The following is a 26,343-nucleotide window of genomic DNA, read 5'->3' on the forward strand; positions in this document are numbered from 1 at the left end:
TCTCACCCTAAAAAGTCATTTACAGATCAGTTAAAAGAAAATAGGCACTTGACACAAATGCACTACTTCTGATATCTCAGACTACAGTAATTTCTTATCCCAGCTTTAAGCTTCCAGAAGTTGACTGTTTACCATTTAAAATAAAATTCTTCATTACCTGGAACTACACCATTTGTTGCTATTGCACTCATTGAGATTGCAGTCAGCATAGTCTGTGGAAAGATTAAATAGAGGAAGATCAGAATACTAAAAGTTTTTTGAAAGATGGGGTAAGACCAAGTGATCAAACGTAACACTTTTTATTTTTTTTAAATAAGATGTTACAGCAACCAAAATTGATCATATCTTTGGTTTGGGATATCCATATAAATGAAGTACTAACTTTTTCACGAGAGGATTCAGTTAATTTAAATGTTTGACACAGTCTTCAAAAAGAACTGGAGGAATACAGACCACCACTGAATATACTTAAAATAAGATGTTCACTATTGCAATTAAATAGTAGTGACAAACTGATCAAGTGTCATTGTTATGACAATATCATCTACTAGTGGTCTCACATTCCAATATATTAGTTTATAGGCAAAATACTGTGGATTCATTTGTAGTTTATATTTCAGTTTGTTCTCAAGTTGTGAAAAGCACAACAGTTCAGGCCTCAATGTAAATAAGGAAACATTTGCTAAAAGCTGCTTTAATAAAATCCATATAATGCTTCAAACAAAAGTTTACTGTGATCAACTCAAACTCCCTACAGGCTAGAATAATACATGACACTCAGTGCATATCTATCTATCTATCTAATGTCTCTCAAATACACTGATACTTAACCATTATGGAGCAATCTTTCTTTGCTGCCTATAAATTAGAAGGCAGCAGTACTCTTGTAATAGAAGATTTGGCCAATAGTAAATAAAAAGGTTAACTTACACAAGCACAACACATGAACACAATGATGAAAGACTCAAGAACTCCAGCTGTACCCACAATCCATGTTAAACGTAGGAAAAGGATAACTCCCAAGATGTTCTGCAAGCAGGGCAGGTACACACCAATAAAAGTGCCCATACGTGGAACCTGGGAACAAAGTCAGAACACTAATTCCTTGGCACTGAACAATTAAGTACATAAGCACTTCCTTCAACAAACACTTATCACAAATGCCCCATGAATAAATGCCAAGTAAAAATGAATGGTAGCTTCAGAGTGACCAGCTCTGCAAATACTCATAGGTCATTTATGCAGAAAGATTCCCAAAAAGAAAAAATAATTTGTGATAGAAAACCACCTCATTCCCTAGGAACTAGGATGAAATCTTGACAGGGGTAGGATGGTCTTTTCTCTGTTAATTACAAAGCTTTACAAACTTTCTTCCAAAACACCAGCTACAGACTACCATTGAAGAGACATTATGGCCATAATCAAAATACAAAGTACATTCCACAAAAAAGTTGATCACCATTGCCCTGCAGCTGGCCCACAAAATAATATTCAGCAAGTGTTTTCAATTTTTAACTAAAAACAGTGTGCTGGTTTGACTGAAAAGGAATTAATTTTCTTTGTGTAGTTAGAAACCTTTCTTTTTCATAGCTAGCACAGTCATTATTTGGACTTAGTTTGAGAACAAGAAGATAACACCCCAGCACAGAGTCAATGTTTTTAATTGCTCTGGTCTGAGAGCCAAGGACATTCTGAACACTCTGCCCACAAGTGTGAGGTATTGAGGAAGAGGGGCATGGATGGGCAGAGCTTGACTGACATCCAGACTGATTAATAAGAGTATTCCATCACATTAGCATCATGCTTCATATTCAAAGAGAGTCAGGATCTTCCAGTATCTCTTTCACATCTTCTTCGCTTTCTTTGCTCTTTTTGTCAGAGCTGGGGTAGTTCTGTTCAAGACATATAGTATGGCCTTTTTTGCCATCCTGCCATTTTGCAGAGGCCTTTAGGCCTTTCTGCCTTTTTCTGTCTCCTCTCACCAGGATCAGCTGTTTGGGACTAGGTGGTGTTTCCTGGGACTGGCTGCTCAGTGCAGATGGAGTTAGTGAGGAATTGCATTGAGTATCTTTTATACTTTATTTCTATTTTATATATGTATTTACTAGTAGTGTATTAGTTTTTTTGTTATTTCATTAACCTGTGTTTATCTCAATCCAAGTTTCTCCCTTCCCTTTCAATTCTCTCCCCTATTTGGAGAGGTGGGAAGTGGGGTGAGCGAGCAGTTATCATGGCAGTATTGCTAGCTTGGGTTAAACCACGACAAACAGACAAGGTATTACGACAAGGACAGAAGAAATGCAGAGCTGACTACAATTTGGTTTTGCAAAAGTTGTAAAACCTGCTACAACAGAGTTTATTAGTTTGTACTTTTGCTGTTGATCATCATGGGTCAAGACACACACAGACTTCAGACTTTATCATTAAAGTTCCAGCCTTCTACACTTATGAAGAAAAAAGGCCTTGAAATACTGAACTTAGAAGCAATAATTATACACAGTAGATTTCCACATACAAAAGCTCTTTTTAAATCACAACTTGGGCTGTGAAAAAAGGCAATCAATTTAAATATATAAGCAAGCATCGGTGCATTGTAAGTTAACAAAATTATTAAGAAAACACTAAGTTCCCAAGTTTTCATTTTCAGACATGGAACTGAAAAAAAGACATGGATAGAACTCGAGTTTTCAGGCCACCAGATGGTGCTCAAACGAAATTAAACACCAGTGAGGAAACAGTGTTTATTCGGCTAATCAGTTCCAGGGGTCCAACACTGCGTTGCTTTAACAAAAACCTCCACAGCAGCTGGACACAGGACAGGGATCACACTATGAAAAGCACAAATTGATTAGTGTTGGTTTTCTCCTATGTCAAGCTGTATCTTCAGATGAGAAGAAAAATACAGGAAAAGTACAATGAGACAAAGAAAAATAAACCCCACACACAAACAAATGCAGAATAAACCAGAAGCTAAAACAAACAGCTAGATTTCATTTATTGCCCTTGCCCATTGTCCTGGTACCAACTTCCTATACTAGTCAAGTCCTAATCCAAACAGTTTTATTGCAAATATTCATGTACCATACCATAAATCTCTCTTCCAGTCAAATGAGATCCAGTTCTAACTTTACTTTCAAGAACCTTTTCGTATCTGTCTTTCCTGCTATGTGCTCATTTCCTTTTAGTCATTCTTATGTACTTCTCCTTCCTCCATACCTCAGCACACAAACTTAGCAGCAGCACACTTCTCTTACACAAAGACAACTGATTCCCAGTACTCTACTCAGTATCTATTGTAAATTTCTAAGTTTCAGTCACCAGGCCCAGCCAGTTCCAGGTCATCATTCCTCCTTGCCTGGGAATTTTTGTACCCTGTCAGGTCGCATGTTTTTGATCTAAACTTCCTCTTTCTGAAACATCTCCCTGCTCACAGAGGAATCAATCTAACATCTCATTGCAGAGTCCAACTATTTCGTATGTTCCATTTCTACAGAGGCCTAGATGGGCACTGTGGGTATCCAGCAGACAACTGTCAAAGAGTTCACTTGCTGTCTTCTAGCAAGTGTCTTAAGGGATGTGCCTCTGCCTTTCCTTCACCCCCTGCCCCGGTAAATATCATATTTGAGGCATGCAATAAAATGTTTCCTTGGAATGTGTCCACTAAGCTTTAAAAATACTACAACACACAGAAACGAGATACTCAGGAAAACTGCTGCCATGTAAACAAGAATAAATATGCTTGTGGATTTAAGAGAGGGACCTGTTTAATCTCAAGTTATCCTTAAATTTCAACTTGAGGTAAAAACTCAGACAATTAACACGTATTAATGAACCATCCTGAAAAAAAAAGTCATTGTATCCTCACTGGATGTAGACAAAAGGATTGATGCTCATACAAGGACAGAAGTAAGAGGAAAAAAAAAAAAAAAAAAAAAGGAAGAGGAAACTGGGTACACTGTATGTTTCCAGTCCTGGCTTTGCAAGCATTTTATCTAGGGCTTTTACAGTAATATCTTGCTAAAACATGCTGACAAGAACAGAGTTAACACAAGTCCTACTGCAAATGCAAACCTCACTCCTCTTTTTAGGCATCTGCGTATTTTCTTTTTAGGTTGAAATATGCTCCTCTTTGTAGTTAGCTTTGTTTCAACTTAAAAGTTTAAGTACCTTGACTTCCTTTCGCTTGCTGTCTTCATCTGCTTCATGTTCCACCACACCTTGAGTCAGATTAGTGTAGTTTGCTAGTTTATTAAGGAGAGATGACACCATGGGATTACTATCCATTTCCTCCTGTTGGGATTTTAAGAATACTCCATTTATTAAATAGGCTTTTAAGGAATTATTTTATGGTACTACTTCAAACACATACTCAACAGGTCAGCCCTGATCCACCCAAATCCAAAAGTTAATATGACAAAATACCAGACAGTTTTCCACAAGAATTCTAAATCTTTCTAGAAGTTTAACACTACATGGCTATTTTGCAATATTTCACTTTTTTACAGCTGGAACATAAGGGAAATATCAAGAAGGGACATTACTATAGAACTCTATTCCTATCACAGTATGGTTTTCAGGGGATTATATATTCCTATCACAGTATGGTTTTCAGGGTCAAGTCATTATGGTGTTTTTCCAACATCTTGCTTGTGTCTAGAGAATGGCTTCAAATTATTCAAGCACCAAGATACTTAAGGACCACTCTCAAGAATACTGCAGCAGACTTACATATTTTATCTTTAACCATGCATATTACTTCTAAAGTATTTGTTGAAAATACAGGCACATATGCATATCATATGGAATTGCACATATGTAATATTACTTGACACAGAAGTCAGGCCATCTTTCTTTAGCCAAATATCTGCTACAAAACAAGAATATGCTAAAAAAAAAAACAAAACAAAACCATGAGAAGCACATTTAATGAAAGGATATCAAGAAATGCAGAACCAGAGAACTTAATCAAGTATACAAGATCAAATATTGGAAGGTAGGCAAGAGATCAGGATTTCAAACAAAGACAAGAACTAAGGCATCTCTGCCCAAGGCATTAGGTCATGATAACCACAGTTATAATAGCCGAACTTCTTTGTAACAGTTTACACAAAAATTCAAAACACAAGTCAGCTGAAAACAGTAGAAGAATAAGATCGTTAGAAACATACTATGAGATATATATACTACCAAAAAGATTCATCACAACAGCACTGGAAGACTTAAACGCAACACTGTAACAGCACAGTCTATAATCTCAGATATGTAAAAGACAGTCATCATTATACCATCATCTGAGGATTTAATGTCAGCAACTATTCAAAATAACTGATGCAAGTATATGTTCAAAGGAGATTACGGACAAAAAAGCAGCTACAGCCCATTTATCAACACTGAGGAATACAACAGTTAATTTAAACAACAGGAAGTTTTGGACATTGCTTTATGAAATAGAGCTTGAAGGAGAGAAATTCAGTGACAAAACTCCACTGCCATGGTTTCCCTCCAAAAATTGTAAGTTTAGGTCATGCAGAAAGGAGGAGCTGAAAGATCATGTCCTCTGTGGAAAGATACTTGAAAGGAGACAGGATTGTATGGGAAAAACAAGAAAAAAGTAGGTAGAACATAACAGCAAGATGGCTAAGCAAACAATGTTGGAAGGACATTGTTTATTGTTAACAGAAGCATCAAAGCAAGACCAGCTGATGCTACTAAAGTAGAAGAACTTGGGTCAAACTTTACTAAAAGTACTATTTCATTGCAAAAGTGGCACTTTAATGTACCATATCAATATTTTTTTTTGTAAATAAATTAAACAGGTATTAAAGTTGCATTATAAAGTAGATGTTTCTATTAGAAAGTAGCTATGGTATGCTCTACACTGTAATTAGATACTGTAACTAAGTCATGGCCTATCACAGTTTGTTTTATAGTTTTGCTGCTTTAAGAGACATCTGTGTTCCCCTGTTCAACATATTTGCTAATCCTTTTAAAACTGGATATTGCTTGTGGGAGATTTGAGGGATTTTCTTGAAGTTCACTTGTGGATGGGTTTCTATTAGATGGAGATTTGTTATTGAACTAGCCAGGCCCACAGGAATTTCAAGGCCACCTCGTCAAGCTGAAAACAGGATCTGCTGTGGGAGTAAAATAGTTCAGCTGCAACAGGGCAGCAACACGATGTATATCAACAGACCTATCAGCAGTGAGACTCAAGCACGTGGACAGCTCGTGAACATAGACAATATCCAATCAATTAATGCATGCTTGGAGTGTGGATGTGTGATCAGGAAATAACCACATATATAAGGAGGCTTGTTTCTGCAATAAATTGCCTTTGCTTGAATTCACACTGGATTGTGTGGAGTCCATGATAAATCGCCCTCACAGTTGCTTTGTTAAAGCCACTAGATTGAACTTTTGGCACCTTTCTGTAACAATTTCTAGATCTGAGACAAAATTTTTCATGCAAGACAGCTTATTTCATATCTTCACATCAGTGCCTACCAAAATTTACTGTTCTTGCCTATACAGATAAACTAAAATATAGAAGGAACAAAACATCTTTTTAATAACATGCTTTTTCTTATTATATCATTAAAATTCACTGAAATGGTATGTTAGGAGGAACCAAACCACTGAAAAGTTATTATTTTTCCCTCATTACATTTCAAGAGAGAAATAAAAGGGTTTGCTTGTTTTCGTCTTGCTACCAGAGCCTCAGTCAAAGGTGGAATACAATTTGGGGGTATTTCACTTACCTCAAAGAGAGCCATATTCTTTCCTTCATACATGTTTCCTCTGTCCATCTCAGCACTGTTAATAAATGGACTACTTTCCTTGGCAATTCCATCTCCTGGTGGAAAAGTACAACAATTGGAAACAAAAGGAAAATTAAAAAACCAAGGTATACCATAAAAGGCATATTCAGAAGATGCTGGTTTAAGAAACGGTTCTAGGTAACACTGGAGGTGGCTGCCAAACACACTGTCTTTGTCCCAGACATGGGGACTCAATGTCCACATTTAAGGAAATTAAGTTTAACAGTCTAATCTTTATATACTATTCCACCTCTTAATACTTATTATTCTTTAATACATACACTGATCTCTCCCTTTTCCCCTGCCTCACATTTCTAGTTTACTTAAAGCACTTGATAATATAATTTCACATACATCTTCTGGCCAACAACAAACCAACCAACACCAAGCAAACACATACTACCTTTTCATTACATTATCCACTCCCTCAAAAGAACTCCAGTAGCTGAGTCAGGAATTTATGAAAAAAACAACATAAAGGGGAATTATTTTGTAAAGCTTATGGAGACATTTTCATGACAGCCTATATTTACTCTATTCCTTATTGAAATCTCAATCTCATTAAGCTGTAGTTCCCCCGATGTGCTCTGGAACATCTCTCAAAAAAAAGCAGAATCCCTTTCACTGCCCACTAGTCCACACAAACACAAAACCTATTACATGTTACCTATTACTGTCACAACACCGGCATTTCCAAATAGTCTTAAATCCTTGCCTATTCCACTTTGCCTGTCTACACTTTTGCCCTTCTATTCACAAGTTACAGCAGTAGCACCTACACAGTCTCTTTACTACAGAATTAAGAAACAGCTGGAGAACAAGTTGTACTCTTCTCCCTATGTCCTCCACTCTGCCCCTACAGCAGATGACTCCCACATGAAGTTCCAGAACAAATCTCTTGTAAACATGGACACCAGTCTCAGCACAAAGTATTATCTTGGTTGTAATAAAGACTGAAATAGATCACAGTCCCTCAAGCAGATGCGTGGCTACATCCCTGAGAAATTTCCGACCACTGTCCATAGCTCCCTTCTTCAACAAATTCTCTGTAGTATCACTATACTAACTGGTATTATGATGCAGAAGTCACATACTCTCATAAGAAATACAAAAAGATAGCTATTGTCCATCGGGCCTCTAGAATTAATTCCACAATCCAGAGAACTGTTGATGAATTCATCCACAACTACAGTTTTTATCCAATGTACCTCCTTCTATCCGTATCCTCCAGCTTTCATTTTTGTTTCTTTACAGTTTATAATTCATCCCTCATTACTTCAAGTCCTACAGCCTGGCTAGCTCTCCCTGCTCCAATAGAGCTTAATGCAAGGCCAGCAGAAGGAATACTGCAAACACAAAGGAATCCTCCTCATGGACCAGCACCTCAAGTTGTTTCACAGTGCATGGAACATGCTGGGTTCACACAAAATTGTCTGAGAAATTGGCATTTATCCTTTTATCAGCTCCATTGTATTTAGAAGAAGGTTGAGTTACCTTTTCCATAGACGAACTCTGTCCGTAACCAAATACATGCCAATTCCTCTCATCATCATGCTGAAGTGTACGACCACTAGGGCTTCTTAGTTAAGACATTGCACTTTCTTCCCAATATTTTTTGAACATTGTTGTTGTTTTGTTTTTTTGGTGTGGTGTGTTTTTGTTTTTGTTTTTTTTTTTTTTTTTTTTAACATGGTCATTTCAAGGAATTGAGCTATTTTTGCTAAAGTTTATGCAAAGCATTCATTGCAAGGATCATGCCCATGTTAAAACGTTTGGGGTTCAAAAGGCGTTTACACAAGGTTCTTAGGGACATGGTTTAGTTCGGTTAGGTTATTGCTGGGCTCAATGATCCTGATGGTCTCTTCCAACTGAAATGATTCTATTATATTTGTCTTGCTAAGACTACACTTCTATTGACTTTCTTGCCTATTGACAGCTGGCCCCTGTACTTACTAACTAAACATTAATTCTCCCTTCAGGGCACTTCCAATCCCCTCAGAAAGGATTACTCTTCAAACAGTGAGCTAGGACATTTCCAGTATTTTTTTTTGTTCTCATACAGACTGTAGTGTCACTGCAGTCACTACTTCAGTGGATATCATTAAACTAACCAAAATATCAAACGGGTAGCCAAACAAATAATGTGAATCAGTATGCATAATTCTGAGGTTGAATATAGTTTTGTCTTACCAGCTCTGGAGGTTGGAAAAAACACAAAAACCACCACCACTACAAAAAAAAATCAGCATGTCAGCACTGTACATTAGATATTTTGAACTGTAGATAGGAAAATAGTGAAGTCTTCCTTTATATGCTTGTATTTCTAACCAAACTGTTAGTTGGCTTTGCTCCAATAGGAAAAAACTCAGACCACAATGTCTAACAAACAAGTCTTGTCAAATACATCTAAAACTTCAAATGGAAAAAAAGAAGAACTGAAGTTTCCTATTCTTCAAATTATTTTCCAGTGTTTTCAATCAGTATTCTGTCTATTTTTAAGCTTTCTAATGCTGGTCTTCAAAATAACCTATCAGTACCAGACTCTGTAACTCATTTCCTTAATACAGTTGTCTCTTTTCATATTTAGTGAATGTTTGGTACAGCATTTTAATAGTATTTGACATGAACAGGATTATCTATTTTAGCTCTATTTAAAAGGGAGTCAATGCTGAAAAAGTGACCACAAAAACGTACTGACAAGTGCTCTCTCATCTGCAGTTCACTGACTAATCCTACAAACTATGAACACCTTCGAACAAGCTCCTTTGGGTTTTCAGCATCGCTGTCAGCAAAAGTCATATTGCCTGTAAATTAAAAACCACAACCTCTGGAGGCATGCTTATTTATTATGCTTAGAAATACATTGAGCCTTACAAACATGTAACTTGAATTCCAGTAGAAAGAACTAGGTTTAGGACCTCAACATAATCTCACAATAGTTGCTGATTAATGAAACAAGCTACTATCGCAATCTATAGCTCATCCTTTCTTCAAAACAAAGGATTCATGAGGAAACCAGAACTGAAAGAAAAATATAGGATTTACACTTTTCACAAATGTCACCTCCGGTACGTCAAGTGGAATGGAGCAAATAGAAAAAATTCTTTTAGTTGCTTCCACTGAGGTAGCATGGAATATAGAAATAGGTATTTAATTCCACTAGTAAGTCTCAAGCCATTTACAGCTTTGTATTTTAACCCTATTCCCTTGAATTCTATGAGCAAGCTTAAAGATAATCAAATCACAAAATCATTTAGGTTGGAAGAGACCCTTGAGGTTAGAGTCCAATCATTAACCGAACACTATCAATTCCACCACTAAACCATGTCCCTAAGCACCACATTTATGCATCTTTTAAACACCTCTAGGGATGGTGACTCAACCACTTTCCTGGGCAGCCTGTTCCAGTGCCTGACAAGCTAAGTACCTTTCTCTCAGGCTTCCGTAAAACTGCATCAACTCTAACTCTTCTCAGGTGTGGAGGCAAGTTAAATATACAGTAAAAATGCTAACTTTCAATGTAGTTCTAGACATTCCCCTAAACCGCACATCTTATGGAATCCAATTAAAACTCCTGCAACTAAAGCACTCAAGTATCTCTACTTACTGTTCCTTGATTTCTGAAAGTAATTCAAGTTATGAGGGCTTACAGGCAAAAAGCCTAACAAACAAAAAAGCCCCCCCCCCCAAAAAAAAAAACAAACCACCAAAAAAAACCCAAGCACAACAGGAACAGTAACAACAACATAACAAACACCACACCAAAACAAAAAAACTTAAACCTGGATTACATTAGTCATCCATTTGAGCAAGTATTTCATCTTAGACCACCACTGGTGTTAAAAGATCCATAAGAAAGGCAAAATAAATCCACAAAAACTTCTTCTATGGGCTTGATTAAAGTATGTTTCCTCTGTCTTATGACACACACACAAAACCAAAAAACCCTGATGTGACATTCCTTTCAACTTAACATAATGTGATAAAAGCCTAAACTCTAGAAATAAATCTGTTTCCCCATCCAAATATATAATTTAAAAAAATATTATTACTGGTTTTAATCCGCTGTGGAATGTTCATATACTATAGCTCAACTCTGTACTTATTGAGGGACCAGTACACAAACTAAGGTCATAACTAATGTACCTTTCCTAGAAGCCTACCTGCTATTTTCTGTGTTGATGGGACACGCAAAAATTCCAACTCTTGATTTCTACAGATAGTCAAACACTGTGATGGGTATAGCTATATCTACATGGAAGTTACCTGCAACAAACTACATTTTCTTTTCTACATGAGCTATACAGCTGCATGCAGACAAGGTAGGAGAAACATCTCAAGTTTGGGAGGTAATATTCAGAGCATTCATGCAGGCAGATGATCACAACATCCACACCCAGACACCCCAGCCTCCCAGTTGCCAACACAGTGTAACCAATACAAGTTATCACAAACCATCCTAGAGTTGTGGTAGCCTTGAGTTTAGAGCTGCCACTGACATCAGATGACTTCTCATTAACATTTCCACACACCAAACAAAACTTACATCAGAAATGCCTGCATATCACAATTCAAAGTGTTGGTCATAGAACCAAAAGACAGTGCTTTGTTCAAATTTGTACTCCTCAAAAGTTTCAGAGCAGTGATTTTCCCAAAGATTGACAGGTAGAATACTTTAAGGTATACTACTGGTTAAAAGTTTCTAAGGTGATACAAACTGGTCTATTTTATACAGTGTAAGAAAGAACACAACAGTGTAGCTTAAACAGGCAGAAGCCATCTTTGCCACCAACAGGGTGGCCTCTCATTTCCCTCTCACACTTAACACTCATCCATTTGTGTCCCTGTATCACACTGTTCCTCACACAAACAGAACTATTCATTCTAAATGCAACAGTAATATATGCTTAATGCTGAGTTGGAAGATAGTTTTGCTTTTGTTTTTATTCTTGCTGCTACTTTTAATCCAGATGAGTTTGTGTGTTCCCTACACAAATGCTTGTGCTTTCACTAGAGAATCCACCAGTGCAGGAATGAGCAATCACTGTAAGCAAAACCACTCTCTTAGCATTGATGCCAACATTACTAAATCATAAAACTAGAGTGGTTCATTTTCCTCTTTTCCCACCCCTTCCCCATCTCAAATCAAAACAGGTAGAGTATGAGGGGGGAAAAAAAAAAAAAATGTTACAGGCATCTTGTCTTAGAGAAACTGGCAGAGCAGGGCTTGGTGTAGAGGAGGAAATGATTGTTTAAGTGATCCTAAATTTGTACTAGGATGCCTATTCAAGAGATTAAGGATAAAACGAAATCAGATTAGATGGTCTAATATTGTTGTTCCACATGTTGCAGAATTGTTTCTGTGTTGCACTCTATAACTGAAAAAACATACTGAGATTTGACCAGTATTTCTCTTGATGTTTTCAGAACTGAAATAAGAAAAAAGCCTACCAATTTATCTTTATAAAGATTAAGGGGGTTTGTTAATTACTGGGAAAATATCAAAGAAATTGTTCCTTATTTCTATTTAAATCGGGCTCTTTCAGACTTCTAGCTGTAACATTTTAGTACACCTTCTAAATTTCACCACTCACACTTAGCATTTTCTATCTGTGAAAGTAACTATACTTATCAAATCTCAAGTATCCTTCCAAAAAACTGAAACAGTTAAGTTCATAAAACATTTTCCTAACCTTTATTTTGTGGCAACATTCTCTCCAGTTTAAGTTTAGATAACTTAAAAAATTTCAAGCTTTAAAAATCAAATACAGCCTTCAAACACCAGTCTCAATCATGCTATTTACAGAAGATTATACATCACCTCTCTACTCCAAAGATCAGGCTAGCCTTCTTTACCACGGCATTAAACCAACCTCATGATATTCTATTCCAGTCTGACCCCTAAATCCTTTCAAGATTCACTGCTTCCTCACTGTCCCACACTACATCTGTTATTATTGTTCACATTCAAGAAGTGTTCTATTTGCCTTTGTATTCAAACACATTTTGTCCAAAAAAGCAAGCATCTGTGCCTTCTATCATGCTGTAAGGGCTTAATATCTATCAGAAAAATAAAACCAGATTCTTTTTATATGGCAAAAGAATACAGGTGTTGTTTTAACAAGTCTAAAGTAGAATGCAGTTGAAGAATAATACTTCATAAAGAAGTCCTAACCTTTCATAGTTTCCAAAGGGCAATTCTTAATCATAGTCCATATACCTTGAAGCAGCTTCCTGTTAGCCGGATGCAGGTGAAAAACAACAGTTTTTAATAAAAACTACATTAACATTTTCATTAAGTTATTATTTGGTCACATATAAGAACAAACCACTGCACACAGAGAATATGAAGAACCTGTTTAGACAAGGGTAAACAAGCATTTACTGTTAATATAAACAAAAGGTAAAAATACAGAAAGTTTAAGAGTCACTAAAACTGATGTATACAAGTGCCACGTCCAGTAAAGCTGCCTGTGGCAAAAAACTGTAACTGTTGTCTCTATCATGCATATTTACTTCCTAGATGTCCAAATTTTCAATTGTCAGGCAACTAAAGAAAACTCAGATAATCTTAATTTAATTTCTTACCAGTCCTAATCCAAAAATATATAGAAGTATTGTTTGGATCTCCAACATAAACTCACATTTTCAAAAGTAACTACCTTGCTTTAATTCAAATCATGAAAAGGCATCAATAACCTTGTTTGAAAACATCTTGCCTCTGAATTTTTGCATCAGATGGGTTTAAGAACTCAGTGTAATCTACTTCAAAGTTGCAGGTCACTGAGGGTTTTTTTTTTTTAGTAAAGAAATATCTAAGTATATTTACTATATCACCAATTTCTTCAGCACAATTTATGGAAGTAATCTTGAAAAGCAGAATGCAGTGTACTTAAGTTCCTTATAAAGTCCTTAACATAATTGAGAATTCTAATGCTATATCCATCAATTACCTCATCAACATTACTAAACTTTAGAGTTCCTTTACTTAGGCTACTATTACAATCAAGCAAAGGCTACTTCAAATGAAAATACACTGCAAAAGCTCTTTATAATTCTTTAAAATATTCCTGGAAGTACAGAATCTGCTATTTCAGTAAAAGACTCATTAGAACCACGGTATTGTCTTTTAAAGAGACTCACTTGGAGTTGTCCCACTTTCTTCATAATCTTGTTCACTCATGGTTAAGCAATATCAAGTTATTCCCCTTCGTTGATTCTTCACCTATCAAGAATTGCAACAGGAAACTGACAGTTGCTTCCTCACTGCTTTGTGTAAGACCTCAAATCCTGTTTCTTGCCAGTATCGGATTAGTCTTGAAATAAGTCATTAAGGCTTCATGCAGTGTGAAGGATGCACATGACACAGCCAAACTACTCAACAGTCACAGAACTTCCTAAAGAGAATTAAGCTGGAGGATTTCCGTCAGCAACAAACAGCATGCATAGTGAAATGGTGAGGATTAAATTACTAAAACATCCCATGTCTGCCTAATAACAAATGCATGCAAAGTTTTCTTTCCATCAAATCAATTCACTTTAAAATACTTCCATTAAGCAGATCAGTATACATTAGTAACAAGTAGTATTAACCTACTCCAAAGATCTACTATTAAGAAAGCCAATTTTGTGCATCAAGCACGTATTAGATCTTAATCAAGTTAACCATAAGCATAGTCGCTAAAGATTGACTTCACGTAAAAAAAGAGCTTGCAGTAATTGTACCTAGGATGTAGCAAATAAAAAGTTTAAATTCTAGTAACTTTACACTCTTTTTCAAAACAGATATTTTGAAATTATAAAGGGGTCCTCTTTAAGACTGGCTACATAATTTGTTGCTTCTCTTTCAAATTAGATATAACACTTTTTAGTTTATGCATTAACCTCTCTCACACCTTCTATACCAGCCTTAAACAACTTAATATAAACTGTTTCAACTCTACGAAATGGATGTTATTGCTTAGAAGAGACTAGGCTCCTGTGGTTCAGTCTTTGAATCACATCTGAAATCTACTTTTCCCTGCGATCATAACACCTGTGCCACAAGCACAGTCAACTGTGGAAATGCTGAAAGGGCTGAAGGCTCCTTACATGCCCATTTCCCAAAGTTCCTGCTTCCTAGAACCAGCTTTGCTGCTTGCTAGGCCCCTAAAAGAGCCACTTAACTCACTGATGCTGCAGAAATAGCCTGCCTCCTGTACTTCCCCCTTTTGATTCTTTTAACTGTTTTTCCCCATGGACTGCTTCTCATTCTTCACAGGCAAAATAAATCAGTTTGTACAAGTCCTCAGCACACATTCCACAAAGCAAGAAAGTCAGTAAAGGGGGACAGAGATAGGACTGGTCACTAATGAATCACAGCAATCTATTAGGTTGCTCATCTTTAATGTCCTGTTAAGTTTCTGTTAGGACAGCTCTACTGGTAACAAAGCAAAGTTCTGACATACTTTCAAGGATGTTCTAAACTTTGGTTTCTGAAGCTAGAAGATAAACACATAAGCTTCCCATTCTTCAAGACTGAGGAAATCTGCTGAAAGATTTTATTCTCTTCAAAAAGTAAGCTTCTAGGAAGATGCTTTTCATTTTAAAAAGTTTCAAACTTGTGTGCCCCTTGTCAGAAGGAAAGAAACAGAACAAGTTTAATTTCTTCCAGAAACAGATTATTTTTTTTCCAGAAGATACACAGGATTTAAAAAAAAAATTTTTTTTTGCAAAGCGGTTATCACTCAACCTCTCACTTCCCAAAGGCTCCCAGAATTATTTCTTAAATAGGTGGAATGCTGCTTATTTCTGGTTGCCATAAGTTAGCTAAAGGACATAGCTAATTAAGGTACTTAATTAAGAATGTCAGCTATTGAAATCAGGATGCAGATAATAAATATTGTCAATTGACACAGATATTAAGGCATGCTTTCATATTGCTGTGATTTAAGAGCAAAGTGCATCCAATTTTGCAAATACTTTAAAATTTGCATATGAAATCAGAGAGACTGCAGTTTTCATTGACTTCATGTGGTGCATTGACTTTGGCTAGCCACCAGGTGCCCACCAAACTCTCACTCGTCCTGAACAGGACAAGAGGAGAAAATAAGATTAAGAAGCTTGTGAGCTGAGAAAAGGACTGGAAGATCACTCAGCAGTTACCATCATGGGCAAAACAGACTTGACTTATGGAAAATAACTTAATGTCAATTATAGAGTAGGATAATGAGAGATCTAAGAACCTTCCCTCCATCCCTCCCTTTCTTCCCAGGCTTGACTTCATTCCCAGCTTCTCTACATCTTCACCCTGAGCAGCCCAGGGGGTCAGAAAATGGGGGGTTGTGATTATGTGCCACTCCTCCCTCCTCTTCAGTGCAGGGTTCCACTCAGGGGAAACAGTCCTTCATGACCTTATCCAATATAGGGTACTTCCTACGGGCTGCAGTTCTTCAAGTACTGCTCCAGTATGGGTCCTTTCCATGGGGTATAGCCCTTCAGGAACAGCAACCTGCTCCAGCATGGCCTCCTCTCCACATGCAACAGTTCTTGCCAGGAGCCTGCTCCAGCGTGTGCTCTCCACAGGTCACAGCTTCCTTCAGGGCACATCCACCTGCTCTGGCATGAGGCCCTCCAAAAGTTGCAGCGTGATTATCTCCATGAGCTGCAGGGTGACAACTTGCATCCTATAGTCTTCACCACAAGCTGCAGTGGAATCTCTGCTCCAGTGCCTGGAGCACATCCTCCCCCTCCTTCTTCACTGACCTTGGTGTCTGAATAGTTGTCTCTCCCACATATTCCCTCTCTGCTCTCTTCACTCCTGTTGTGCAGTGGTTTTTTACCCTTTCTTACTAAGATCACCAATGGGCTTTGGTCAGTGGCAGGTCCATCATGGAGCTGGCTAGAATTGGCTCTGTCTGACATGGGGGCAGCTTCTGGCATCTTCTCACAGAAGCCACTCCTGCAGCCTTCTTGCTATCGAAACCTTGCCACATAAACCCAATACACTTCATGTATTTTTCTTTCAGCATGGAAGGAAAAAATGCTCACAGCCACTGCCAAGAGTGATGACGTCACTGAATTTGTCTTTGTTGTCACCACTGTGTCACATGCAAAACACATTGCAAACCTAAAGTACTCTTATTATCTTGCGGTAAAGGAAGGTAAATAGAAGCCTGACAGGGTAAGTTACACTATTAGCAGAATTAAAATTCTGCTAGCTACTGTCCGGACAGTTCACAAAGCCATAGCACACAAATAATTGCAGTTCTACAAATTATACTGTGTAGCAGAAATGCTCCTTGTTTGACTGGTACATTGAATCAAGTAGGAAAACACTATCTGATTCCAGAAAAAAATACCACATAGGCCACGAAAGGATTACATAGAAAAAAAATGTAGGAGAATCCATTTAAATTTCTAGGATAAATAATTTAAAACAAATTTTGTTAAGGGGGGAAAACCCTCAAGCATCAATATTTTTACTCAGATTCAGAGAATAAGTGCCCTGTTATAACATTCTATAGTTCACTAGTCTGGAGAGCAAATAAAAATAGCACCAATTGTTTCATTTCCCATACTTCAGTATCTATTTTTAAGTAAAGCAACAACATAGTTCAAAGATGCAGGAAAAATTAATCAGGGCAGTGCTTCCAAAATGGGTGGTTTTCTGTGTTGAGGTGGGGGTAGAACAATACTGCTTTTCTGCAATAAACTGATTCAAGGAAATAAAGACTCTTAAAACAACTTTTTAAAAGCAGCTGTTTTTCTCTCATAGCTGTTTTCTTGCTGATTTGGCTCCCTAAAACAGTTCACAGGCAGTAGCAATGGAGCTAATCAAAATACTTCCCCCCCCCCCCCATTGGAGAATAATAAGATCTGCTATGCAGTAACAAACTATATCCCTTATGAAAGGCAGCCCTTACAATGCCTACCTATGAGTTTTTAACATAAGTCATCTTAAACACGCACCATAAAAAACATTACAAGCAAAGTTCTTTTAGGAAAAAGAATTTTAAACCCAGTTCCATCAGAAAACTTACTCACCATATTCTGATCGCTTCAAAAGTAGTCTCACCAAAAGAGGAATCAGCAATCAGAGAAGAAAGAAAAAAACTCAGTAATAATATTTTCATCACAGGACCAGAGAAGTTAAAATTATGCTAACTGATACCACTGTATCTGATGTTACTTTCTGCTGGAATATTCTACTTCAAAGTTGCTTTATGACTAGAATTATTTACCTTTAGCTCTCCAGCAAGAACACAGTAAAAGAATGTTAGCATTTCATTCGCATGAAGACATGGTCAAAATAATAATTCCCTGTCCATATCAAGCATTAAAATCCTCTCCTTCACTAAAACTACAACACTCCAAAAGAAATGTTTAAACAGTTAAAAAATGCTAAGTGACCACTTACTCCACAGTGAAGTTAGTTTATCATCCTTAACTCTGCCTCCTTTATTTGCCCCCATTTCCCTTGGGGCTATCAATACCCAGCAGAAACACTTCTATTCACAATGATACATGTAGCTGTATCAAAGAGTGAAAGGATCAATTGGAGCACCTCGGCAGAGCTAGACATGCATCAGGGATCAACCCAGACAGTCAAGGCCCCTCAGAGCAAAGAAAATATCTATGTGTAACTCCCACACCTGTGATCACATATCAGATATGCATCTACCTGCAACAGGAATAGTATTTTGCATTCCAACATTGTATTATACAATAAGACATTGGGGTGGCTGGGTAGGACAACCAACATGGTTTTTGCAAAGCGAGATTCTCACATGCCTACAAGAGTTCTTTGAAAGAATCAACAGCGGGAACCCAATTTATACAGTCTGCCAAGATCTCCAAAAGACTTTTGAATAAGTCCTTCTCTGAACATACTTCAGGAAATGAAGCAACCACAGAATAAAAGACAAGATATTGCATAAGCCATAGGTAAATAGTTTTGTAAGAAAAGACATATATGGCCTACTCTCGGAGATGGAAATAGCAATTGAAGTTCTGCTGGGACACATGATGCTCCACACATAATTAAAAACAGCAAGAAAAATAAACATGAGATGAGGAGAGATGTTACAGTTCTAAACTATTTCAAGTGATTTAGAATACTAAAGGTACAGGTCAATTGCAAAGAGCTGCAGATCTCCAAGACTAAATGAATGTTAAAACAACATGCAAAACTGGATGCAGAAATTTAAAGAGTAGATATACACATATATGAAGGAAAACAATCCTAAACCAGTTGGACTCCAACTGATTGTTACTTCTCATGAATTAGACACTCGCGTTATGATTGTTTCATGAAAACACCAGTTCAATAATCACTTTTCAAACCACAACCTGAACATCAGAAAGGAAAAGGGAAAAGTCCATGTGAGACAAAGGTATGAAAAAAAACCACAACACCATTTGTTCACAACTTGATTATCATGCACAACACTTCAAAATGAACAGAAGTGGAAAAAGTTTAGAGAAAGAAAGAACAATAAGTATGGAACAGTTCCATGTAAAGAAGAATAAATTAGAGTCTTCAGTTTGGAAAAAATGTGATAGGGTTAAGATGGGACAAGGTCTACAAAAATCTTGAGTGATCTAGAGAGGGACCTGACAAGTATTAGTGTGATTTGATACCTTTAATCTGATGACTGGATCAGAAAAACAAACAAGAGGTAATTTGCCTTTGAGCAGCAGATCTTACTGCTAGTTTCCAAGTGCCAAAAATATACATTAATTCCTGACTGCACAAGACAGCGGAAGAGAAATTCACAGAGTATATTTGGAATACAAGCAAATTTAGAACTTAATCGAAACCAATCCAGTTTCATAGAAGTTTCATCTTTTTCTGACCCACAAGTTGCTGGAGCCTGGAAGAACATGTGGAAAACAGTATCGTATTCGCCAACCCATGCTCCCATGCATATTCCTAGAGCTGAGCCTTTAGCCAGTACTGGAAACACTGTGCACACTACTGCCTAAGCACATGAATGGGGCAGAGAGGGATAACTAACCTGTGGAGGCTAAAGAAAGGAGTGAAGACATCAGTTTGCATTATTTCAGGGTACAGAAAACTGGACATACTACAATGGGATGAAGAGGAACACGTAATACTGTATTTTCCTGTAAAGCAAGTTCTGAACTACAGAATGGTTCTGTGTTTGAGCACAAGCTGATGGAAAATATACTAGACATCTCAGCAAGATTAGCCTGTCTTCCCTCCACTGCACGTATGTATACCTGCTTCAACTAATCCCTGGATTTTCAGGAATCAGCATTTCACAGAAATTCACAGAATTTATGCTTCATTAGTCATATGATGACTTCTCAGTAGATGACCAGGTTTGCCATTGATATTCCTTGTACTTGAGGGCCTTCAATTTAAGAGGATTTTGTAAGAGTTTTCATAATGGTTTCTAAATAAGACGCCCATGTGGTCAAGTAAATAAATACCATGGGAGGGGAAAAATATGAGCCATGCTTTGAAACACCTGACATGCAGAGCTGCTAATGAAAAAGAGATTTTATCAATTTTACAAAGTTTTGACAGCTCTATCTAATAGACAGTCACTACTGACATGTGTAAAGAAAACAGATAAAAAACCCAACACAAATCAAGTGAGAAATTCTGGTTTAAAACTACACCCATAACTGCCTATAATAGATTCCTGTTTCCTTCTTGTCTTCTACCTGTTACTATTTCCTGACCACCCTTCCCTTGCAGTGTATTATGAACACATTCAAAGACATATGCTTCTGCACAGGCACATATGCCTTCTGCTACTTGGTGAATATTTGAGTCAGCAGCCTCCAACCCTCAACTACATTGTTCAGTCCAAGCACTAATTTCCACTCTGTCCCCCTACTCTTCCCAAGTACCACTTTGGCCAGTGCTATAATCCAGCCACTCAAATAGCCACTCACCCAAGTCTTTTCTCCTTCACACAGGTGAGGGTATCACATAACCAGAAAATGCAATGCTATAGACTTTCATACAATTATGGAGTGAAGAGTACAGAGTAAGAACATCCCATCTTACTTCATTATCACATAGACAAGTATCAGATAAGAATGTGTGGAAGGAGATAAATGCACAGAATTGGTAAGTGCCTTGCTAATAAGATACCAGAACTACCTTACACATTATCTAATAGCTGAAGAGCATACAGCCTGCTTCCCTCCAAAAAACAGTGTTGTGGGTTTGGTGGGGGTGGGTTTTGTTGTTTTGGGGTTTTTTTGTGGGTTTTTGTTGTTGGTGGTGGTTGTTTTTTTGGTTTTGTGGGGGTTTTATTTGGGGGGAAGAGGGGGGATTTAAACAAGATACTAGTGCAGTCAAGGAAATCCCAGAACAACTACTTTGTTTTTAAACCAGAAAATTCAATCAAAACTGATAAAATTCTAGATTCCTGAACTAGTGGAACAATATTATATGCTGAGCTATATAGGCTAAGGGTGAGCTGAAGGCAAAGTTCCCATTCCCACATTTTATTTTTTTTCCCCTATCACTGCTCATCGTTACCCCCCTTCCCACCTTGACACAATTCTAGCCATTATCAGACTTTTGCAGCCCTCACTCAGCTCCAAAACATAGGAGGCATGTTTTTCCCTCTGCGGGAGTTTAGTTTTCTGCCAGTTTAGCACACTGAACCAGCCCAGTGAAGTGTCTCATGAGCACCAAGGTCAAGCACAGGAAAAAGGAAGGGGACCCAGGGGCAAAGAGGAGGGCAGAGAAGGAAATGTTTTACTCCCTAGGCTTTTTCTCAAGGCTGTAGCTGACAAAAAGGAAAGCACTCCTCCTCTGCAGAGTAGGCTTTTAGATAGGCTTAACTACAACAGCTTTTAGCTGTACTAATAGTTTAGAATTCTTTAAAGTTTTCAGACGAATGAGTCAAGGAGAATTATTTGATTACACAGCATTAACTAAACTTTATACATGACAGGTTAACATACCACAAACATCAATATAATACCTGAGGCAACATAAAGTATGCTGTTCATGTCTCAAACCTCTGTATCCAAGTATAGCATTTGACCCCTTAATGAAGTCAGAACTCTGACTATAATTCGTTTACAAGTCAACACCCTCACTTTTCAGTATTTTCCTCTCCCTCTTTTACAGGCACATTAATGTGAGAAATCATACATAAATTCATCTGCTCAAGTTTTTTTTAAACACATATTCCAAGTACTGCTAGTCCACACAAATTCGACTTAATTGCATGAAGAATTATTCTTTTTTAATCACAACCCTAAAGGTTAGAAATAAGCCACTACAAGAGTGACAGTTCCACTCTTCCCCTCACCCTCCCAAGATGTCCAAACATTCTAAGCCTTGCAGGTGCTTCATATATACGTATGGTCTAACAAATTCTGTCTAACTATGCATGTTCAGTACATTGGCATACCATCTGAGTGAACACTAACTATAAATAGCTCTTCTACCATAAGGAAAACAAAAAGTGCACAAACAAATTAATGTTGTACTGCTGTCATCCATCAGTACAGGAAACTAACTGTGGCCACGGTTTATGCTATTTTGTTTTTTTTTTTTTAATTAGAAAATTGTGGTAGTTATTAGAACACTTGCTCATTGCTTTAATATATACTACATGTCGTTGCATTTCCTTTGGTGTATCTTTCACAGGTCACTAGGGGCTTGAGGGTAGTTAACAACCCAGCTTTATCAGTTGGGTGTTTTACTGGATGATCTTCCTAAAAAAAAAAAAAAAAACCCAAAAAAACCCACACAAACACAAACTTGTGCAAAAAGAAATGAAAATAATGTACACATATTAAGTTTGCCAAATATCTGTTTTCATATCTCTACATTCACATCCCACAGTATTAGCCTTACTTATCTGTGATCTATACGACAAAAAGCAGAAGCTGCCTTTTACAAAAACCTATCTTTCCACCTGTGATCATCTAACAATAAATAAATAGACCATGCACAACAAACCGTTAAGAATGAGTGCTGACTGTAACCTAACGTCCAAAATAATGTGGAAGATGCAACCAGCAATCACAGTGCTAGCCGCGATTCGAGCACCATATTTCGTATTGCCGCCGCAACAAGCTTCAGAAAGAGGAAGTGCTAAGGGCTCCTGCGACAAACGAAGAGTTATTGCTTCCCTAGCAGTGCCCTATCACCCGGGTGAGAAAAGCACTCATTTCCCCACCACCACCTGCAGACAAACAGGCATACTGCTGCACAAGAGGCCGCCCAGACCAGACCCTCGCTCGCGAAGTCCGAGCTCCACCTCAGGCTTGATTCTGCTCCCCCAAGCAGCTTCAGGGGCGAGGCCTAGCAAGAGGCAAGGTCCTGACACTGCACCGTCAGGTAGCGAACACCTACTTCACCCCAAGAAACGGTCGCTGGTGCAAAAGCACACGGCTGGACAAACACCTGGAGCAAGCCCGGAAACACTGCGCTCTTCTCCACAGCCTCAATCTCCCGTGCTACCTCTCCCTCTAGTGAGCTCCAGCAGGACTTAGCGTTCAGCCAGAGCTTCCAAGCCCGCCTGTTGAACCGCTAGTGGCACCGGCTACTCCCGCTCTACACGCCAGCGGGAGGTACTGACCGCGCCGCGCCCGCCTCCAGGCTCCTCCGCTCCCGCGGCCGGAGGCGGCCGGCAGCACTTCCTCCTCTCGGCTGGCGGCGGTGGCTTATAGAAACAAAGAGAAACAAGCTCTCAGACGCCCCAGGCGCCGCACTTTCGTCCTCTCCCGAGGTGCTCTTCTCCACCTGGACAGGTAGACCCAGCACTGCCCACTGTCGAGACGCGATGCGGCTCCTCCACAGGCCACAGGGGTCCCCCGGCCGCAAGCCGGTCTGCCCCAGGCGGCAGCCCCGCTCCCCCGCACACAAAGCGCCGGCGGTGTCCTCAAGCGCTACCCTCCGGCAACTCCCCACTCTCACCGGGGCCTCGGTCCCTCTCGTCGTCTTCCACCTTCTGCCACTGCCCATCCCGCTCCGCCGGTCCCCGCTCCTCGCCCTGCGCCTCCACCGGCACCACCGTGAAGCTGGTCGGCATAGCGCAGCCGACCCCAGGACGTACCCGCACCTTTCCCCCAGCGAGCAGGATAAAGCAGCGCTGCCGCCTCCCTCACGTGAGAACCATTTCCTCACTCAGCGAGGGGCGGGGGCCGGGATCGAGCCCCCGCCCCCTCCCGCCCCTTCGCCGCCTGACTGACGGCGCTGCGGCCGCGGCTCCGGAGAGGGAGGCGGGGGCGTGAGGGCGCGGGCAGCGGCCACCCCTGGGGCGAGGAGGAAGAGGAAAGGGGTGGGTGCTCTGACTAGCTCTGATTTACAGACACGCAACTTCTCAGCTGAGAACTGAGGCAGGTGGGTGGGAGGTTTTGTTCTCCCGCGGAGCGCTGAGGCGTTGGCGGGGTAAGTCGGTCCAGCCAGCCAGGCGAGGGAGGTGATTGGCCTGCTCTGCTCTGGTGCAGCCTCACCTGGAGCACTGTCTGCAGTTCTGGGCACCACAGGATAAAAAGGATGTAAAGCTACTGGAGAGTGTCCAGAAGAGGGCTACAAAGTTGGTGAAGGGTTTGGAGGGGAAGCCGTGTGAAGAGCGGCTAAAGTCATTTGGTTTGTTCAGCCTGGAGGAGACTCAGGGGTAACCTCTTCGTGGCTACAGCTTCCTCACAGCAGGAGGAGGGGCAGGCATCGAACTCTTCTCTCTGGCGATCAGTGAGAGGGAATGGCAGGAAGATGTGCCAGGGGGAGGTTTAGGTTGGACATTAGGAAAAGGTTCTTCAGGTGGTGGAGCACTGGAACCAGCTCCCCAGAGAGGTGTCACAGCCCCAAGCCTCACAGTGTTCAAGAAGAGACTGGACAACACCCTCAGACCATGGTGTGAAGTTTGGGGTTGTCATATGCAGGGACAGGAGCTGGACTCAATCCTTATGGGTCCCTTCCAACTCAGGACATTTAAGATTCTATGAAGTGTCTCCTGTGAGTTGACATAGTGCCATTGGGGAAAAAGCCCCAGAGGGTGTGCACATGTGTCTGAATGTGTGGGAGATACGTTGGATTACTTCACTGGGCTTCTTCAACTATGGGGTTTGGGCACAGAAAATTCTTCCTCTCTTTTTTAAACTTTGCCTTGCATTTATCCTTACAGCACTGGGACCACCTGGCTGCTGCTCTTCAGACCTCAGCAGACAGAAACTATCTTCCAAAGGAAACCAGAGTAAGACTGTAGGGCTCTGATCCTCCATGTCTGTAAAAAGTATGGCAGTATCCAGAAGGCCCAAGCAGGAGCTTTGCGGGTCACATTTTGGACAAGTGGAGAAGAAAGGCCACTGTTTGCCTTGGGACTACCAGGAGATGAAGCTAGTTCCCAGAAATCTGCCATGAGTTTCAGGGGACAGCTGAGGGCCCCATGATTCAGGTTGGAGTCAGCATGTAAGCTCTGACCTGAAGTGAAGCAGATTCTATGAATCAGTAGATGAGCAGTGTATCAAATTTAATATTAATGATGTAGCACTAGTGGTGAGCTATAGCTCTTGGTTACCTTAAACTTCCTTACCAGAGGAGGCATTTCTGCTCCAAAAGTAGATAAAACAGACTTGGAAGCTGAGGGTCTTTTTCTTGTCTCCTGCTATTCTGCTATCTTCCCAGCAAAGTGCTGGACCAGAAAGACACTGTTCATGTTGGTCTATATTCATGTTGTCGCTTTTGGAAGGGAACTGATGGGTTTGTGGGTCACATACCTCAGTGGGATGGAAGATGTCTACCTAACAGTACAGTCTGTCCCACAGCTTAGAGGACTTCAAAGAAGGGGGTGGGGAAAGTGGTTCCGGCCATCAAAAGTGACAGATGTGGAGGTGGTAGGGCAGCAAGGAAAGCAGAGAGAGAGAGGCTTGGTAACATTTTGATACCCGGTATAGGCTTCCAGTTCCACCTCCATTCAAACCATGGTGTAACTGCAGTAAAGAGAACAGTAACTGAATGAAAAAGGAGTTTCTGTGTTGGGGATGTGTCTCTTCATCCTCACTGTGCTCTTTTCCCGGCTCAAAAAAGCAACTGGGATCATGTCTTTGCTAGTGATAGCGGATTTCCTATATGTTAATTATGTTAACTGCAGAAGCAAGGATATTTTGGTGCACTTTTAATGTTAAAGCTCCTTTTGTTATGGTACAGACTATTATCAAAATTAATGGTACTAAGGAACTAGATACAATGATAAATTAGAATAGTAAATGTAATTTTATGACATATACAAAAAATAGCAATTCCTTTTTCAAGGACTGAACAGCATGCAGTGTATGAGGCATGATATCATATATGAGCATTGATAAGAAAATTGTAATTAGCTGATCATTTTTTAAGTACCATCCATCTGGTGTCTTGAGAAATCTATTGAAAGAAACTCATGTAAGATAAAGATGAAAACTGACATACAGTGTCATACTGCATGCACAAAGGTTTAGTGGGGAGAAATTAGAATTGCAGCATTCAGTTCAACCTGATACATTTTCTTTTTGTCTAAAATAGCTAAGAGCAAAAGAAAGAGAAGGTTTGGCCCAAACA

The 26,343-nt window shown here is 39.4% G+C and overlaps 1 protein-coding gene across 5 annotated transcripts in view; it reads right to left on the reverse strand.

Moving 5' to 3' along the window:
* Positions 1 to 23,923, reverse strand: part of SLC12A7 (solute carrier family 12 member 7) — a 70,165-nt gene extending 46,242 nt beyond the window's left edge. For all 5 annotated transcript variants that reach the window (XM_082046836.1, XM_082046835.1, XM_082046837.1 and 2 more), the window contains exons 1-5: positions 23,722 to 23,923; positions 6,759 to 6,853; positions 4,168 to 4,290; positions 931 to 1,077; positions 158 to 212 (exon numbers count right to left, since the gene is read on the reverse strand). In XM_082046836.1, coding sequence (XP_081902962.1) covers positions 158 to 212; positions 931 to 1,077; positions 4,168 to 4,290; positions 6,759 to 6,853; positions 23,722 to 23,836 — 535 coding nt within the window. In that variant the 5' untranslated portion in view covers positions 23,837 to 23,923. The remainder of the gene's footprint in view (positions 1 to 157; positions 213 to 930; positions 1,078 to 4,167; positions 4,291 to 6,758; positions 6,854 to 23,721) is intronic.
* Positions 23,924 to 26,343: the final 2,420 nt, after the last annotated feature.

The sequence above is a fragment of the Streptopelia decaocto genome (genome assembly GCF_964273445.1).
Source record: "Streptopelia decaocto genome assembly, chromosome: 2".
NCBI classification, from domain to species: Eukaryota; Metazoa; Chordata; class Aves; order Columbiformes; family Columbidae; genus Streptopelia; species Streptopelia decaocto.